The sequence below is a fragment of the Lolium rigidum genome, chromosome 2 (assembly GCF_022539505.1).
Source record: "Lolium rigidum isolate FL_2022 chromosome 2, APGP_CSIRO_Lrig_0.1, whole genome shotgun sequence".
Taxonomy (NCBI): domain Eukaryota; kingdom Viridiplantae; phylum Streptophyta; class Magnoliopsida; order Poales; family Poaceae; genus Lolium; species Lolium rigidum.
This window is the reverse complement of record NC_061509.1, coordinates 152,366,147-152,385,461: the sequence shown is the minus strand read 5'-3', so window position 1 is coordinate 152,385,461 and position 19,315 is coordinate 152,366,147. Positions and strand designations below refer to the sequence as shown.

The following is a 19,315-nucleotide window of genomic DNA, read 5'->3' as shown; positions in this document are numbered from 1 at the left end:
CCCTGGATCGAATAGAACACAAACTTCAAAATGTAATACCTGTTGACGTGGGGGAATTGATGCCTCGTTATAAGACCGAGCTTCGTGTTATATGTGTATGGAAAAAACCACATACGTGTTGTGTACGGAAGGGGATCTTGTACATGTAGAGTACTACTTTATAATATGTATTAGACATGTATTACAACTTTTTTTTAATGGCCCTCTTAATCTTAAATATCAGAGAGGTTAAGATTACGCCTAAACTCCGCTAGATCCTCAACACCTAAAGTTTTGTGAATCCATCAGTTATCTGATCTTTGGTGGAAATGAACTTATATCTGCACTCCTATAGATGGATCACGCATTGTGTTAGCTGGACAAAGTAATGGTCGTAAGAAAAGCGCTGGACCAAAAGTAATGGCTTAACCCCTCCAGACCAAAAAGGCAACGGAGCTGGCATTTGCACCAACCGATTCAAGGACAGGCCCGCAACGCATTTGCATCTGAAGTTGTACGCTTGTCCCAATCGACGCGTACGCTATGCGTACGAACTACGACTACGAAGCTGATACACCCCATGCCCTACTCCGCCATGCGCACCGTGATCGGTGGGCTGTGCCGGTGAGTACGTCGAGTGAGCTGGAGGTTAGCTACTAGCTAGCCGCTCTCGGTCGCTCGATCGGATCACTGATCGCCTCGCTATATAACCATCACTCCTCCACTCTCTTTTCCTCCCACTGCTCGAGATCGCCGATCTTGCACCACACCAGATCGATATAATGGCGCTCCTCCCGCTGGTCCTCGCGCTCCTCGTCGTCTCCAGCGCCGCGCAGCAGCCACCGATGCAGCCGCCTCAAACGCCAAACGCGCCGCAAGCACCCAACGCGCCGGCAGCGCCCAACGCACCCCCGGCGCCGGGAGCAACCGCGCCACCCGCCGGGAACCCTCCTCCCGCGCCCACCGCGCCCCCGGCCGGCAACCCGCCTCCAGCTCCCACCGCTCCTCAGGCGCCTCCCATGCCTCCTCAAGCGCCACAGGCCCCGGCCATGCCCCCACCGACGCCCCAGGCCCCTGCCATGCCCCCTCCGACGCCACAGGCTCCCGCCACCCCTCCCCCCTCTCCCACCACGCCGCCGGCCACCCCACCACCCGCCCCCACAACCCCGCCCCCGGCTCCCCCGACACAGCCCCCGCCAGCTCCCACCACCCCGCCTCCCGCCCCCACCACCCCGCCCCCATCACCGCCCATGTCCCCACCACCCGCCACTCCACCTCCAATGGCGACACCACCTCCAGCCATGACGCCCACCATCGCCCCGACCACCGCTCCGGCGACCTCCCCCGTCTCGACGCCCTCGCTCTCCCCGGTCAGCCCGAAGGCGCCCTCCCCCGCCGGCGAGTCGTCCCCGACATCGTCCCCCACGCTCGCGCCAGCTGGCACGCCGGTGACCGACAGCAGCAGCGCAACCACAGTGCGCGCCGCCGGTGTCGCCGCGCTCGTTGCGTTGGCTACCGCGGGCCTCGCCGCCTTCCTCTGAGCAGTAGCTAGGCTCTCGTGCGTGCATGCATGCATGTCGCCGCTGTGTCCGTCGGATCCCGTGCGTCGGATCCATTTTCTTTTCATGTCGTTATTTAATTTTTTACCGGTGGAATGATCGATCGATTCTTGATGTACTCTTCTTCTTCTTTGAGCTCCTCTTCTTTTGATGATCGGTGTTGCAATGTACTGTACGTGAATTGCTGCCCCATTTTGGTTATATAGAGAGAGGATTTGTGTATACTTTCGCTAGCTGTATTATTATTACTTTATTATTATCATTTCGGTGGCCATGTAATAATAAATTCTCCGCGTCTCTCGTGTGGTAAATGTTTTGTACGCTGTACTGCGCCGCAACTGTCGTCGCTCATTAAACGAGCGGTGAATTACCGTTGCTATCTAGGACGTACGTCAGAGAGCAGTTGAATACTTGAATCTCGCGGCAAGGTGCAGGTGTAAACTGTAAAAAGCACGGACTTTTTTTTAAAACGAGAAAGCAAGGACACTTTAGATCGCGTGGGATCTCGGTATACACGAACAGTGCACCTGTCCTGGATCGACCTAACAAGAAAAGGCTGGGAAAGGGCATTTTGTTGCACTAACAAACCACACAAAAGCTGACATAAAGGAGAATTTTATTTGAAGTGACATGAACACTTTCTGAAAAAAAAGAGGGGACAGTGCTTAGTTGGGCTTTTCTTTTCTCTGTTTAAGCAAACAGACCCACCTGCCGTCCAAAGTTTTATTAAGCTGCTGAATCACAAACGGTGCTGCACATGAGAAACAGATCATGTCGGTAAATGTTGCCACTCTAGCTCGGTAAAAGATTCCGGATCGAGAGTCTTAATGCAAACCCTCATTCAAATGGATCACATGAATGCAACATCCGCGATCCATCCATTTATTGCGCTCAAGGTCATCTAGATCTGGCACGAATTTTAGAAAGAATTAGTAGAAACAAAAATCTGAGGAACGAGCCTCGACGTGATTTGAGTGGAAATGCTCCTTTCACCTAGGATGTCCGAAAGTATAAAATAAGGGGATACCTATCCTCACTCATCAGGTATCCGAAAGTAGCATTTCATGTTTTCTTTCGATAAAATAAATATATTAATATCGTGAGATAGCAATTACATCTAGCTTCTGCAATAACGCAATAGTCTAATGGTAGTACATATGCACACAACCAAAAAAATAAAAATAAAACTAAGAAACAAAAAATTCTGCTACGGTATTCCAACCCTACCAACAACAATACATCGACCACCAAGACAATACATGAACTATCAAAACTCACAAGTTCCACTCCTCTGTGTCGCCCCCGTATTGGGTGGCTCGGGCGGAAACCCTAAGCCGCCACTGCCTCCCCCCTCGCTGGCCCTTCTCCTCCCTGCCGCCGCTGGCACGGGCGCGGGCAAAGCCCGTGGTGCTCTAGGCGGTGGCAGGCTCCCTCTCGCATCACGTGCGCAAAGGAGGCGCGGGATCGACGACGGCGGTTGCCGGTCGATAGCAGGGATGGTCAGGGATCGACATGGTGTGGTCCTGAGCGGGATCCGGGGCGGTGGCCTCAGCCGGTGGAGCTGCGGCCTGTCGTGCCTGGCTGCCCCGACGAGGGTTGCGGCGGCCGGGTGATCTTCAGTGATGCGGCTGGCGGCGGGGGCAGCCCTGACGGCTGCGGATCCGGCGTCTACGGCGGCGTGGCCATGCTTGGTGGTGGTCGGTCGGTCCTCTGCGCCTCTCCCTCTCGGTGGATCACGTTGGTGGCCTACTTTGGGGTTGGGGTGGCGGCGGACGACTCGTCGACGGGTCTGTGGTCGGTGGCGGCCTCCTCTTCCGCCGATGACGTCGACCGGCGGGCGGCGGCATGGGGGCCGACCGATCTGCCTTATAAAGGTGGTTTTCCTAGGGTTCTTATTTTGCGAAGATGAAGACCTTCCTAATCCCGGTCCTTCTTCATCTAGCCGGAGTGATGAGTTTCGGAAGGCTCCGCCGGCGAATGGATGTTATCACCAGATTTTGGCCAAATCAGGAGGTGGGCCGCGATCAGGATGGGCTTGGAAGATTACACGTTGAAGATCTCTGAAGCGGCCTTGCTCGGTGAAATTGGGCCAGATTTCCCATGTATCTTTAATTATAATAGTTTGCATCTTAGATTAGAAGTTAGAATCTTACTCGTGCACGGTTTGGTGCACGCCCCACATTAGAAAGTCCGCTGGACTATAAATATGTATCTAGGGTTTACGGAATAAACAACAACCAACGTTCAACCACAAACAAATCTCGGCGCATCGCCAACTCCTTCGTCTCGAGGGTTTCTACCGGTAAGCACCATGCTGCCTAGATCGCATCTTGCGATCTAGGCAGCACAAGCCTGCCCACGTTGTTCATGCGTTGCTCGTATCGAAGCCTTTTTGATGGCGAGCAACGTAGTTATCTTAGACATGTTAGGGTTAGCATTGTTCTTCATATTACATGCTTTCGTAGTGCAACCCTTGCATGTCTAGCCGCCCTTACACCTATCTTAGGTGTAGGGGCGGCACCCCGCTTGATCATAGTTTAGTAGATCTGATCCGTTACGGTTGCTCCTTGTTTCATCAAGGATTAGTTTAACATCCGCAATAGTTAGGCCTTACAAAGGGTTGGAGGATCCAGCGGCGTGTAGGGTGGCGTTTGCTAGCCCTAGAAAGGATGTTCCGGGGATCAACCTCGTGTTGGTTTTTAGGCCCTGTCTAGGATCGGCTTACGGTCACCGTGCGCGAGCGCGAGGCCCAATCGTGAGTAGGATGATCCGATTATGCGGTGAAAACCCTAAATCGTCGTAGATCTGATCAGCTTTATCTTGATCAAGCAGGACCACCATATATTCGGACACCTCGTCTGAATCATGGGTGGATCGGCTCTTTGAGCCGATTCACAGGATAACCTGAGAGCCGATCGAGGCTCGTATTTAATGTTTACGTGTGTGCCCTGCAGAAACTAAGCGAGGCATCATCCACACCTTCCCGACTGTGTATAGGTCGGTGGCACGCCCTTGCGGTTGGCATCGGCGCGTGCGACCAGGAGGCTTTGCGGGCCGTCGCTCCGAGGGACCGGGGCCAGCCCGCAGCCCTAGTTGTTCCCGGCTCTACGGTGTTGCCCGTCTCTGCCCGCCAGGGGGTTTCTGACGTCAACACATTCTGGCACGCCCGGTGGGACCACCTTCGACATCCACGACATCGCCATCTACATCCGAGATGGCGGAAGACACTCCGGTCAAGTACGGGGATCTGCCTGATGAGCTCAAGAAGAAACATGACGAGATCAAGGCAACCCTCGAAGCCGAACTCATCGGCTCCTTCCACCGAACCCGCTCCCATGGCGTCGGTGGAAGGGTTTCACACCCGAAGGCGCGCTCGATGGAGTGGACCTGTCCGCCCGTCGAAGAACGCACCGAGTCGCCGAAGTACGAGGATCTGCCCGAGGAGCTCAAAAGGAAACACGACGAGATCAAGGCAACCCTCGAAGCCGAACTCATCGGCTCCTCTGAGAAGACCCGGCCGCACGATATCAAGCTCGATAGAGACTCAAGTCCGTCGCCTGGCGTCAACATGGTGGATCTCAGCCACTCCATAGGCCAGCCAAAGTTCTCCTTTGGTGTCAACATGGCAGGGCTGGCAAGCCGCCATGGCAAAGATGAAGTAGAAGTCGTCCGTGCAGATGATTCAGTCGAGGTTTCAAAAGCCGGCATGGACATTTGGGAGACATCAGGCCAAGAGCCGCTCTCAGGTATCAATTTGGACGACTGTGAGCGCATCGACGTGACAAAGAACGGGGTTATGCTGGTTTTATCCACCGGCCTGACCATGTAACAAAAGCAAATGTCGATGGATAAACGTGGCGAGACCGATCCTTGTGATCGGCCCCAAAAGATTTGTGAAGGGACAACCTTCACCGAGAAAGCAACGGGAGGCCGATTCCAGCGATCGGCCAAAATTATCCTCACCATCCATTCTGCCTGGGTTCAACATGTTATCCAACAGAGCCGATACCATCAATTCTCTTGACAGAATCGGCTCCGGGGGGCACCCAGGTGGATAAAACGCGAGGACATGCAGTAGAAGCGTCTTATCCTTTGATGATGGGTATTGGAGTATGGGGGCCGATACACAAATCGGCCGAAAATTCAAAAATTTTCAAGCATAGCCGATGTGCAGACATCGACTTAAGAATCAATGGAGCAGGGAGTGGGTCTTCCCTTCAAGGACCCCTAATCCCCATTGGCAAGTCTTCAAGTTCAACGGCAAGGGCAGCATAAAGCATACAAGTCAGGGTGGGGGTGAGCCTAACGAAGGGAACATATCTCTTCTAAGACCAGGAGAACCGCCGATGACGAAGCCATCGGCTGCCACGTTTTGATTCAATGAATCGTCACTTCCGGGGACGTTGCGCCCGCAGTCCGGAGGGCGTCGAAATGCGAGGACGTTCTCACCAGAAGTTGCTGCAGCCTGCCAAAGATGATGAGCCGATCTGATCAGCAAGGCGCAAGGATTGAACTGAAGAAGCTCGGGGGAGGGCGGTTCGCCCTGAAATCTCCTCACTCTAAAGAGCCGATTTTGTTGAATCGGCTGATACTGCATTACGAGTTGGAAACCGAGGATGATCGACGTGGTCGGCTCACTGCTATTCTCGCCCCGACTGAGGCTCGGGGGGGCAGCTCACCTTGAAGGTTCTCTGCTCTGGGGAGCCGATTTCGTTGGAATCGGCTAACTCTGCATCACAACTTACCTGAAGAATGGTGCTAATGTTGCAAAATTATCAGTTTCAGTATGCAAGACGATTCAGCGACAAGCCCAGAACTATGTTGAGGGCACCTACTCAACACCAGATTACTAGCCTGCTGGATTGGCTGTATAGACTGTCAACGGATGAAAGGTGATCAATTGGTTGGCCCCGCACGATAGCACTCTCGGACATGGTCGAGCCCAGGCCTGTTTGCCTGAATGACGGGTCCTCATCATTGTTTCCACCCCGGCTGAGGCTCGGGGGCAACTTGCCACGAGAGGTCCTTTGCTATAAGAAAGCCGATTTTGCTAAAATCGGTTGGCTCGCATCTCGGCTTGATTTTGAGCAATGGTTGCCGAAAGAGAACGAGAGAAGGATTATAAACGTCATCGCAAAAGTGATGCCTCGTCTCGCGTAAGTGGCAGCTTCGGCGTTTGAATTGATCCGACAACAGTCCTAGGGCTCTTCTGAAGGCAAAGAGGATCTGGAAGGGAAGGATGTGGCAGAAGAATGTCTGAAAGGCCTAGGGTTTGCGCGATTATGGCTTGGCCTTGTTTGACCAGGAGTTTGGGCCCGGATGGATCTATCTCGAAATTTATCGTGAGAGACCGATGCGATGCCATCGGCTTATTGGGCATTGACCAGATTGACAATCGGCTAAATTATCATGAGGGGAATCGGCAAAATCAAATTGGGGAATTTCTTCATTGATGAACCAGATTTCTTACATAGAAGAGCTGATTGCTCTCAAAAGGAAGTACTAGGGGATACATTGCCCCGTCTACTACTGCTGGCCCTATGCTAGGATCCTATCTAGGGGCCACTGCTGCCCTCGTCGTCGTCGTCGCCGTCATCACCACTGTCGGCGCTACTCCCTGCCGGCTCGTCATCGCTGCTCCAGCGGCCGCCGACAGGACCCTCGTTGTCTTCGTCCTCTTCGTCAGCGTCGTCGTCACTGTCGACGTCGCTGAGGTTCCCGGGCCAGAGGTGGCGGCGTTTGGCCGGCGGCTCGTCGGAGGAGCTGTTTTCGTCCTCCTCCTCCTCCTCCTCCTCCTCCTCCTCCTCCTTCGCCTCCTCGGAGGAGGTGAAGTCATCCCAGGAGAAGTGATCGTCATCGCTCTCCTCCTCCGATTCCCCGTCGGCGAGGAAGCGGAGGTCGCTCTCCCCACTGGTCAAGGATTTGTCTTCCTCGGACCAGATGGAGGAGGCGTGGTCTTCCAGGTCCCATTCTTCTGGTGCGCGAATGTCCGGCGGCGTCTCACGGGAGGAGGAGGACCCGAGGGAGAGTTCCGATGAGGTGGAGGAAGAGGAAGACATGGTGCGCAGAAGGGCTTTTGGGAGTGCTAATGTGAAGAGGACGAAGAGGAGAACCGTTCGATGCGCTTAAATAAAGGGGATGGAGATTTAATTTTCGAACGGCTTTCGAGGACATGGTGCCAAAACTGTCAAATCGTGCGGAGAAGTTGGGAAGGCAAGTCGTCATGATGAAACATACTCGCGACGGTTCCGCTTCGCCACGACATGACCCTTCGAAGGAAAAACGAGTGGTTTTGAAATTATCATTACCAAAACCAGGGGGGCATGTGTTATCACCGCATTTTGGCCAAATCAGGAGGTGGGCCGCGATCGGGATGGGCTTGGAAGATTACACGTTGAAGATCTCTCGAAGCGGCCTTGTCTCGGTGAAATTGGGCCAGATTGCCCATGTATCTTTAATTATAATAGTTTGCATCTTAGATTAGAAGTTAGAATCTTACTCGTGCACGGTTTGGTGCACGCCCCACATTAGAAAGTCCGCTGGACTATAAATATGTATCTAGGGTTTACGGAATAAACAACAACCAACGTTCAACCACAAACAAATCTCGGCGCATCGCCAACTCCTTCGTCTCGAGGGTTTCTACCGGTAAGCACCATGCCGCCTAGATCGCATCTTGCGATCTAGGCAAAGACAAGCCTGCCCACGTTGTTCATGCGTTGCTCGTACCGAAGCCTTTTTGATGGCGAGCAACGTAGTTATCTTAGACATGTTAGGGTTAGCATTGTTCTTCATATTACATGCTTTCGTAGTGCAACCCTTGCATGTCTAGCCGCCCTTACACCTATCTTAGGTGTAGGGCGGCACCCCGCTTGATCATAGTTTAGTAGATCTGATCCGTTACGGTTGCTCCTTGTTTCATCAAGGATTAGTTTAACATCCGCAATAGTTAGGCCTTACAAAGGGTTGGAGGATCCAGCGGCGTGTAGGGTGGCGTTTGCTAGCCCTAAAAAGGATGTTCCGGGGATCAACCTCGTGTTGGTTTTTAGGCCCCGTCTAGGATCGGCTTACGGTCACCGTGCGCGAGCGCGAGGCCCAATCGTGAGTAGGATGATCCGATTATGCGGTGAAAACCCTAAATCGTCGTAGATCCAATCAGCTTTATCTTGATCAAGCAGGACCACCATATATTCGGACACCTCGTCCGAATCATGGGTGGATCGGCTCTTTGAGCCGATTCACAGGATAACCTGAGAGCCGATCGAGGCTCGTATTTAATGTTTACGTGTATGCCCCGCAGAAACTAAGCGAGGCATCATCCACACCTTCCCCGACCAGGTATAGGTCAGGTGGCACGCCCTTGCGCTTGGCATCGGCGCGTGCGACCAGGAGGCTTTGCGGGCCGTCGCTCTGAGGGACTGGGGCCACGCAGCCCTAGTTGTTCCCGGCTCTACGGTGTTGCCCGTCTCTGCCCGCCAGGGGGTTTCTGACGTCAACAATGGAACAGTGCATCTTTTGCCTGGAGTTTGCTGGATCGGGTGGTATTCGATCACGCACACCCATGCTTTTATTCCGACCATTTGGTTCTTGAGGGAGCGGCGCGAATCTTTGTTCTGTGTTGCCATCAGATGACATTCTGATTCATGGTGAAATCAAAGGCGGATAATATCATAAAGACCGGATTGGAGGACTAGCAATGGAGGTTCGAGTCTCTGTTATGTTGAGGGACTTGCTTGGTGTTCTGGTTCTCGTAGCAGTAGTATGCAAGTGGGGGTGACATCACATGTGAAGTTCAGAGTCTTACCTTTCATGGTGAAAATCCAAGCCTGACCTTAATTGGTTGTGTCTGACAATGGCCTTGTTGAAGGTATTGTTTTGAGAGCGAAGTCTATCTTCAGAGTGAAACCTAAAAATCTTTTGATTGGGCGATGGTGGCTCTTGTGCACTATTTCCTACTTGGAGGCATCGCCTTTGGAGAGTCTAAAGTTCAGGTGTTCTTTTGTTGGTGGATGTATTGCTGCTGCTAGGGCTGGATACCGTAGCGGGACTTTTTATTTCTTAATTTTCTTTTCTCTTTTTTGGTTGTGTGCATCAGTAGTACGGTAGTACCATTAGGGTATTGCGTTGTTGTAGAGGCTGGGTGTATTTGGTATCTTCTTGATATTAACATATTCCCTTTATTGGAAAAAAGACAATACTTGAACTCCAGACTCTCGAAAGCGACGCCTGCAAGAAAGGAATAGTGCACAAGCATCGTCGTCGTCGTCCGATCTAAAGATTTTAGATTTACACTCTAAGGATAGTCACCGTTCTCAAAACAATTGCTTAACCAAGATCATTGACATGCACAACCAATTAAGGTCAGACTCTAAACTTTACTTGTGTTGTCGCCTCCACATGTGTTAAACTGTATAAGGGGATTGCCTAGCTCTTTCCATCAGATCGATGGTTTGTATAGTTAGTTAGTGCATTAAACTTAACACATTGCTATGCGAAACCAACAAATTTCTCAACAATACAGAGATTCGAAACTCTATTGCTAGTCATCTAGTCCTTGGAACCGGTTGCGCCCGATTCGTCACTTTTTCAAACTATCAGTGCATCTAGCCTTTCACCAGTCCATGTTAACCTCTCGATCGTAGCGATCGCAGCAGTGTTAGGCTGGCCGGATTGAGCTGACGATCGATGGAGCAATGCACGCGAACGTACGGTTGGTGCCGGCCGGGGTCAGCCGCGCCGGCCTGGGCCATCGTCGCGAATGATTTATGATCGAGTGCGGCTGAAAATTCTTTGTTAGAGTTGGCAGACAGAGCCACAGAGTATAATGGCTGGTGCTTGCATGATCATCAGCCGATGGACCCCGACTCACCAGAAAGCACCAGCGAACCGCGAACACGTATTTGTACTACTGCGACGGATCACTCCGCCTCAGGTACGGCGGCGGACACGTACCGTCGCTTAGGAGACACGCCTCGCGCGAGGTGTCCGAGCCCAGATGTGTAGCAATCACGCGAGGCGTCCATCGAAGCGTTCAGATCTTGCTCAAGGCAGAGAAGCGGGAAACGGACTTTCCCCCCTCCTAGCTCTCGTCTCGCTACAGTAGATATTCCTGTGAAACCTTGCTTTTCTTGAGCCTTCCCTTCCTAGTTCCTCTCGCCGGCCTCTCTCCCCCTCGCCGCCAGCGACCATGGTGGCTGATAGTGGGTGGTAGAGAGGTCTGGCTCCTAGTCTTAGATCTTCTAGTTTTTAGCTCTCTCCCGACGAATAATGAGGCGGCTAGATCTGGATCTGGTGGTGCTGCTTCTCCAGTTCTTCGTTCTTTGAATCTTGGAACTGAGAAGGGCATCGGTGGATCTCATGCTAGCACCTTGGTGCCGCATCCATAGCATGATCATGTCTCGGTTGGTCTTACTCCTTCCTTCCCCACCCCTTCTTGCTGCAATAAAAAGCTTGTGTGGTGCTATTTGGAAACTCTTGTTGATCCTGGCATGCTGGAGTGCTGCCTTGCTGCCTGGCGAGTTCTTCAACGGGGGACCTTTGCTGGCTCCGTTGCCTCGCCCCCTTTTTCGATGGCCGAAGGGCGGCCCTCGACCAGGAGCTCTACCTCCTTTGGAGGCCCTCTGCTACCTAGCGCTGGAGCTCGTCGTTGCTACGCCCGCAAGTGGTTCATCCCCGGTGGTGTTGTCGCGGCCGGCGCTTGTAGATCTTCATCGAAATGGAGAGTGCCCTGAGCTACTTCCTCTCTAACCTCGGCGTCCTACGCCTCGAGGTCGCCAGCGACCGGTGGAGAAGGAGACCAAGCACCTGATTGCTTTTTTCTATTTCTTGCTAGGGCTCTTTCTGTAAAGTTCAATGCCTTGTCTTCAAATTACTGGTTTTCTAGGGCTAGAGATGTAAAAGTGCATTGTTGTAATTCCTGTACCGTACCCACCGTTATTAATGGATGCTTCTAGGCCTTTCGGGCCGTTCTGTTCAAAAAAAAAAAAGGCAGAGAAGTGGATCAGTAATTTCCCATTTGGGTGCCAGTACGTACACCTCACTGTCACTGCATTTTAAGTGTCGGCCTCGGATCACTAATTTCCTAGGACTCCAGAGCGGGACAGGAGGAGCCTGTGATCAAACATTGTGCTCTTCTCGTCTCTAGTTCTACCTCTAAGGCGCGCTTCTTCTTCTTCTTCCTTTTTTTTTGCCGAAACTTCGGCAGCGGCATCAGGTGTTTTCTTTTATGCCGAGAACATGCGGGAGAAAGCAACACGCGTTTGCGTTAACCTTTCATTTTCACATCACGGAAAGGTGTTTTCTACCCCCATTTAATTTTTTAAAACAAAGGAAAAAAATTCCTATTTTATTTATTAAGAGAATTTTTTTGCTTACAATCCTAGAAAATGCTAGGGAAGCAAAAGCCTACCCTCGCCATAGAATTGCGTCCAAAAGTTTGGCCCTGGTAGACCTCTAGAGCGCGGCATATTCCACATAATAGCCTCTAAGATGATGAAGGGCATAGATGCAAAGTTTCTAAAAACTCCCACACTGAGCTCATTCCAAATCTTCCAAGTGGCGAGCGTGAGTAAAGATGAGAGGCCCTTGCGAGGTCGGCCACCGACCCGCAAGAATGAGCACCAACACTCCTTCACCGTGTTGAAATTGTTTCACTAGGAGATGTCAAGGTCCACCAAGACGATCAATTCATTGATACCCCTCCAAATGTGGATGGAGTATCTACATTTAAACATGACGTGCACCGTGGACCCTGATTCCCTTTTGCAAAGTTGACAAGTGGCCATCCTTGTCGGTCATCCAAACTCGATTTTGTAGAATCATCCATATGTTCACTAGCTAAAAAGAACATATCCTCCAAATGAAAGTCATAACTAGACTCACAAGATAACAACTCCTTAAAATAATAAGTAGCAACGCTTAGCATATCTCCTAAGTCTAAAGTGGCCCCCTTAGGACCCTATGAAGAGAGAATCCTAGATTTCTCCGTCTTCAGTATGCTCCAGTATGGAAATAGGCTCTATTCCTATCTCCCTCTGTTATGTCCCTATCGCGAGAACGTTGGTTGGCCTTTACTTCTTTTTAACTAGATTTTCAGCATTTCACAGTTGATTTCTCGGATCCTAATTTGTTCTTCATCAGAAAGGTCGTCAGCCTCGGCTTTAATATCCAGAGTGTCATATTCCTCCATTATTTCTTATATTTTTTTTGAAGTAATTATTTTAGTTGGCTTAGATCAGGCTCTATGTTTCTAATCCAACCAATAGAAACTCTCCCTGGCCGTCGAAGCTTTTCCTTCCATATGTCTATAGCAGTTTTGCCTTTAGTAGGAGCATTCCAAGTTTTGGTAACTAATTCAGTCACTAAGCCATATCAAGTTATCAACCTAATTCACTCGATGGCTGGTGATGTTTTTTTACATATGGGGTAGTATGTTGATTTGTGTTGTTGTGCTTGTGGGCTCAAAAATAGGCCCAACGATGGTTGCGGGGAGCTCACCCGAAAAACAATGCACACCACGACTCATGGGCCATAGCTTCATCACGAGAGTAGTGAGCTACGGCCTCCCCAGCCCCAGCTGAGGACTGGGCCATCTTTACCAACATCTTAACATGGTAGCCTTCCTCTTGATATTTTTTCGTGACTCTAGTTTGCGTGGTTGCAGGCTGAGAACATGGTCATGCGTGAGCGGGACACCACAGCTGACAGCTCTACCAAGTCACAAAGAGGGAGTGTATATCAAAGTGGTCGTACAAACATAGAGTCGCGATCGAATCCGATGAACTACCGAACACAATACGAGGCAACTGGGAAGCGCGGAATGGCCCCAGATAAGGAGTTGCTACTTGCTACTTGCTACAGCAGCACACAGTGTGCAACTCAGAAGAAAACTCGGACCGGACGGGCCGGAGAAGATAACGGAAACAAACAAGCAGCACTGCCTCTCGCCTAGCCCATGAGGGCGAGGCCCACGAGGCCCGCCGCCCCAACGAGCGCGCCCATCACGGAGCGGGCCTCCATACCGCTGGCTCCGCCGACGCTGTCGGCCGTTTTACCGGAGGCCGGCGTGTTGGTCGTCGTCGCGGCCGGCGTAGTAGACGTCGAGGGCGTATCGGGGTCGGGGCTGGTCTCCGAGGGCGTCTCCGACGGCGCGTCGGGGGTCGCCGCGGGCGCCGTCGGGGTGGGAGTGCTGGTGGCCGCGGGAGCGACGGTGACGGCGAGCTTCATGCCGCCGGCGCAGTGACCCGCGGCGGCGCAGATGAAGTAGCGCGTGCCGGGCTTGGTGAGCTTGATCTTGCTGTCCTGGTCGCTGTAAGACTGGATGGAGTTGGTGGCGGAGCAGGCGCTGTAGTCCGCCGACCCGACCTCCGCCACGTTGTGCGACGCGCCGTACTGGAACACTGCACGCACGCACACAAACAGACAAGGGGTTGATCAGCCTCACCAAGACATTGCACAGTGCACGCACCGCCCATCAGGCAAGTCATGGGCAGCCATTGCCGGCGCCGCTGACACCAACATGGACGCCCATTTTGCCATACACGAACACTGGTACTGAAACCTACCGAGCGTGTCGCCGACGTTGAAGGTCTTATCACTTGCCCAGGTGCTGTAATCCACGCCGCCGGTCCAGCCCGACGAGTCGCCGACGGTGTAGTCCACGGCGTACGCCGCCGGGGCGGCCGCGGCCAGGAGAACGAGACCAGCAGCTAAAAGAAGTCCACGTCCAGCCATGGCAACAAGCTCAGGGATCACCAACCTAGGTCCTCGAGGTTTTGGCAGTGGAATGCGAGTGCAAGGACTGAATGCAAGTGACACTGTGACAGGACTGATGGCCCGCGGTTTACTGGCTTTATAGGCTTAGCGAAGCGGTGCAGGTGATACCTAGCGGGATTTGGTTTGGTTAGCTCGGTAGCAGTTTGGGTTAGTTGTGCTCGTCGCCAACTCCCATCTCTACTGCCATCCCTTGATTCCCTGAACAAATCGCTAGCGCCATCCAGGTGGCTGGTACCGATGGCGTTCAGTTGATCACAGTGTCACATCGAATACGTTAGCGCAGGCAATAGCCACCTAGTATTGTTTATCAACTCATATGAACCAGCTAACCCATCTTCATGTTAACAGAAAGGCACAGATATTAATTAGATAATAAACCATCACAGGAATGCAGTATAGATGGCATGCCGCCGTTACTACTCACTAGCCGAAAGAGGTCAAAAAAATGTGCTAGGAGAAGACATCAAGGTGCCAAGTGTTGGTTTTGAACCGTTCAACAAACCGTCTAATTTAATTCCTGCACGTACAATTCCTGGATTAAACTTATATGATTGGAGGTGGAGGGGCGTCACACACCGCAGCCGACCTCGAAAGGCCATCACCAACTCAAGACCTAGCCTCTGCGTCATCCACACTACCGTAGAGGCCATCGTCGTCAAAGATCAAGGGCACATGCCCCTATTGACAAACTCATGCGTCGTTATTGGCGACACAACACTACAGGAATGGTGACGTACGCCGAGGGCCGTGGCATACGCCGACGGCCAAATGTCGGGGCCGTCGGCGTATGGCCCGGCACGGCCAGCCAGCGAGTCTCACCCTCGGCGTATCGTTGCCGTCGGCGTAGCGAAGTCTACGCCGAGGGCAGCCCTCGGCATATGTTTGGCCCTAGGCGTAGACAGGGCTACGCCGACGGCCACCCTCGGCGTAGACTATTTGTCAAATTTGTCTAATTTTGTAAAAATCATAACTAATTCATATGATGTCAGAAAAATGCGTATAAGGTATCAAAATGTTCAGAAAAACATCCTCTATCCGTTTATGTCAAAATCATGCATATTTGAATCATTTATATCATGTTAATATAGTAACAATTCAAACACTTTCATATATGTCATCGGGTTCCCGTTTTGGCCAGATGGCGATTTAAACGAAGTCAGAAAATCCCGCGGAGCCGCATGGCGTCATTTTATGTGTCCTAGTAACCACTCCAAAAGACGGAATTGGGATACGGCAGTTATTTTGGAACACCCTTCACAAACAAGGCTATCAAGTTCGGAGTTCTATGGCTTTTAGGGCAAATGAGTAGGAAACGGTCCGGGACATCGCATAGTTTGTCGGAACGAGGCCATATTTGGCACGTGCGTGGTCCCTGGGATGGGAAGCAATGCCCCGGAAGCGGATTTCCAATCCGACCCATGGCTGATGGTTTTTTCATTTTCGGGGTGCCAAAACGGGTTTTTTTTGTGAACCAGCTACATGGGGCGTATTTTTGTATTGCGCAAGACCTCCGTGTACTAGTAGGACACCGCCTCCGCACCACATATCACATGTCATATGTGCGTGCGAGCTATCTGAAAATCCCTGCGGCTTCCTGCTGTGTCCCGCCGAATCCGCTGGAAAGTGACTGGATTTGAACTAGGGGTACACTTTCCGTCGCTCAATAAATTCCGGGAAAAATATTTTTAGGTCTACAACACATAAATTTATGTGCTAAATTTTTTCCGTTTAGCGCGATGGTGAACGGGTGCACCATCGCGCCCGGTACGGCCATACCGCATCACCGTGGGGGCCCATTTTGGCCGGATGGCAATTTAAACTAAGTTAGAAAATCCCTTGGAGCCGCATGGCGTCATTTTATGTGTCCTAGTAACCACTCCAAAATTGGAATTAGGATACGTCAATTATTTTGGAAAACCCTTCACAAACAGAGCTATCACGTCCGGAGTTCTATGGCTTTTAGGGCAAATGAGTAGGAAACGGCCTGTGACACCGTATAGTTTGTCGGAACGAGCCCATATTTGGCACATGCGTGGTCCCTGGGAAGGAAGGCATGGCCCCGGGAGCAGATTTCCAATCCGACCCATGGGCGATGGTTTTTTCATTTTCGGGGTGCCAAAACGAGTTTTTTTTATGAAGCAGCTACATGAGGCGTATTTTAGTATTGCGCGAGACCTCCGCGTAGTGGTAGGACACCGCCTCCGCACCACATATCACATTCCATATGTGCGTGCTAGCTATCTGGAAATCCCCGCGGCTTCCTGCGGTGTCCCGCTGAATCCGCTAGAAACTGACCGGATTTGAACTAGGGGTACACTTTCCGTCGCTCAATAAATTCCTCGAAAAATGTTTTTAGGTCTATAACACATCACTTTATGTGCTAATTTTTTTCCGTTTAGCATGTTGGCGAACGGTGCACCAGCGCGTCCGGTACGGCCATTTCGCATCTCCCGAGGGGGCCGTTTTGGCCAGATGGCAAGCTGGACGTCATATTTGGATTACTCTATTTTTTAGGTTCAAATGATGATATGGATGGTATATTTAGATTCCTCTCATTTTTCTGATCGATTTAGACATATTATTTGTGGAATTTCAGTTTTTCGATTTAAAGATATTAATTATCCATATTAAATAGAAAAAACCAAAAAATAAAATTATTTTATTATTATTTGAATTCAATATTATTATTCATTGTTACTTATATATTCATTGTTTTTTACTTAAGTAATTTTTTGGAATTCAAAAATAAAGAGTTGTGACATCACGGTGCAAGGGTTAATAGGGTTGATAGACTATTATTATCAGTAAGGTGTCAATTCTTTAAGGGAAGCTCATCCGAATGGAACCAAGAAGTTAAGCGTGCTGAGGTTGGAGTAGTGTGAGGATGGGTGACCGGCTGGGAAGTTTAACCATGATTGTAATTTGACCTAGGATTAAGTGTACTTAGAGTTAAAAGTGTATGGGTGAAAGATAAACAAGTAAAAAAAGAAAAAAAATGGTGTAAAAAAATTAAAATTTTAAAAATTTTAAAACTCTATGCCGACGGCAAAGCCCTCGGCATATAAAAAAATTAATTTTTTTCGAATTTTTTTTTTCGAATTTTTTTTGGAAAAATGAAAATTCAAATTTTTAAAATTTGTATGCCGACGGTTTTGCCGTCGGCGTAGCGTGCTACGCCGAGGGCCGGGCTACGCCGACGGCAATATTGTCTATGCCGAGGAACCTAAACGCCGACGCCATACGCCGAGGGCTGCCGTCGGCGTAGCCTATGCCGAGGGCCAGGCATGGCTACACCGAGGGCAGCTGGCCGTCGGCGTATGCGTCCATTCCTGTAGTGCAACAAGGTGATTGTGGCTAGAAACTGTCGCTTGACCATCTGCCACCTAAAATGCTGCCACACAGCAACATCCTCTGGCAACCACCAACTCCCCGCCACAAGCCGCTCCAATCGTCCTCCGTAGGCCCGAAGAAACGAGGCCGCCGCAGCCTCAGCATCTCCATTGTGCCATCATCGGCTGCCCTCGCAACCACCGACAACCAGACCACCACCATCCCGAGAGGCCGACATCCTCCCGATTGCAAGCAGTTGTCGTCTAGGCCACCGCCGCCATCTAGGACAAATATCTCATGTCGCGGGAACGAGCGAGAAGACAAGACCCCACTATCTGCTATCCATTGGGGGAGACTCTGCTCGCCGGATTCCACTAGTGGCAGGAGTTAGAGGGGAGGGGAAATGGCTATGGTTTTACCTGAGTCGCCCTAGAACCGACGTGTGGAACTTTTTTCCTCGTTTCAAGTCCTCTTCACCTAGTACATTACTAGTTTCTTCTGAGAGAGTTACCATGATTGCATGAGTACCATCACCTGGCCTTCGTACATATGGCCTTTCATAATGCATTGTATCTTAGCGCATTATCCTAAATAGTGATATGTTTTAAGAACATCTTCTACAATGCATTGTTTCTTAGAGATGTATCTACATTTAGTGATTTTTGGCTAATGCATGCATGTGATTGGACTAGAAATATTTTTTTACCTATGACTCTCTCCAAGGTTGTATCTTAGCTAAGATACAACAACCCTCTCTTTCATCAATTAATACGGTGCCATATCACCAAGTAGCCTATGATGCCGTACCAAGAGCCACCCATTGTGAAAGGCCTAACAAATAAATCTTCACTATCGAACAACTAAGAAATAACTATCTCACTAATCGGTAAGAATTATCCCATGAAACTTCAGGATATATGCTTGCTAGCGAAAAGAAATGAGAAAATATTGATGTGACAATAATTAGCAGTTGACTGGTAAATACCATTTCCATATTAACTAAGACAGAAACCGTTAAAAAATTGATCATGTTTTCCCGAAGCTTAGGTGGGACGATAGCTTCTTTATTCTCTTCTTCATATACATCCTCTCCTAAGATTATATTCTCATCATCTCATTCCTTCAAAATATTAGTAGTTACTTTTTGTGCAACAAGGCTTCTCTTATGATAATCAACAATAAAAACATTATTACTGAAATTTACAAGGCAATATTTTAGGAGGTAAAAAGTTAACTTATAACTTTACGAGCCTCATCACAAGTTTTATATTTTTCGTCAATGACAGAATCTATCACATGGGCTCCCATGAAAGCAATGCAATTCTCAATTTGTTTTGTAAGAAGAAGAATAACTTCTCCAGTTTCTAAGGAAGAAAATTTCGTTTTAATACTTCTCTCACATTGAAAAATAAGATATTTATCTCTCTGATAAAACGAACCAGTTTTATCATAAAGATCACAAAGTTTTGTAGCAAGACCATTTAAGTATTTCAACATGCTCATTAATCCTTTCCCTTTTCCACATAAACGGTGCTTAACATATACATCACGAGCATGCATGTTGAGTTTCATCCATGGAGGTTCTCACATAGTTTAGCATGCATATTAAAAAAATTACAATATGTTTATTATTTTTCGGTATAAAATGAATGCAAATGCAAAACTAAAAGCAA

At 50.0% G+C, this 19,315-nt stretch overlaps 2 protein-coding genes across 2 annotated transcripts; one reads left to right on the top strand and one right to left on the bottom strand.

The window, feature by feature from the left end:
• Window positions 1-559: 559 nt before the first annotated feature.
• Window positions 560-1,590, top strand: LOC124690232 (translation initiation factor IF-2-like). Its single transcript, XM_047223644.1, has 2 exons — window positions 560-590; window positions 729-1,590. The coding sequence occupies exons 1-2, from the start codon at window positions 560-562 to the stop codon at window positions 1,529-1,531; spliced, it is 834 nt and encodes a 277-aa protein (XP_047079600.1). The 3' UTR covers window positions 1,532-1,590.
• An 11,894-nt stretch (window positions 1,591-13,484) lies between these two features.
• LOC124687480 (uclacyanin-3-like) lies at window positions 13,485-14,270 on the bottom strand. The gene is made up of 2 exons (XM_047221261.1): window positions 14,102-14,270; window positions 13,485-13,936 (listed from the first exon to the last, which is right to left on the bottom strand). Exons 1-2 carry the CDS (start codon window positions 14,268-14,270, stop codon window positions 13,485-13,487), a joined length of 621 nt encoding a protein of 206 aa, XP_047077217.1.
• Window positions 14,271-19,315: the final 5,045 nt, after the last annotated feature.

Excerpts from the sequence above, each read along its gene's own strand:
- LOC124687480 (XM_047221261.1), bottom strand. The coding sequence starts at position 14,270 with ATGGCTGGACGTGGACTTCTTTTAGCTGCTGGTCTCGTTCTCCTGGCC. Across the intron at positions 13,937-14,101 it reads CAACGTCGGCGACACGCTCG|TGTTCCAGTACGGCGCGTCG; the intron begins GTAGGTTTCAGT and ends GCGTGCGTGCAG.
- LOC124690232 (XM_047223644.1), top strand. The coding sequence starts at position 560 with ATGCCCTACTCCGCCATGCGCACCGTGATCG. Across the intron at positions 591-728 it reads CGCCATGCGCACCGTGATCG|ATCGCCGATCTTGCACCACA; the intron begins GTGGGCTGTGCC and ends CCACTGCTCGAG.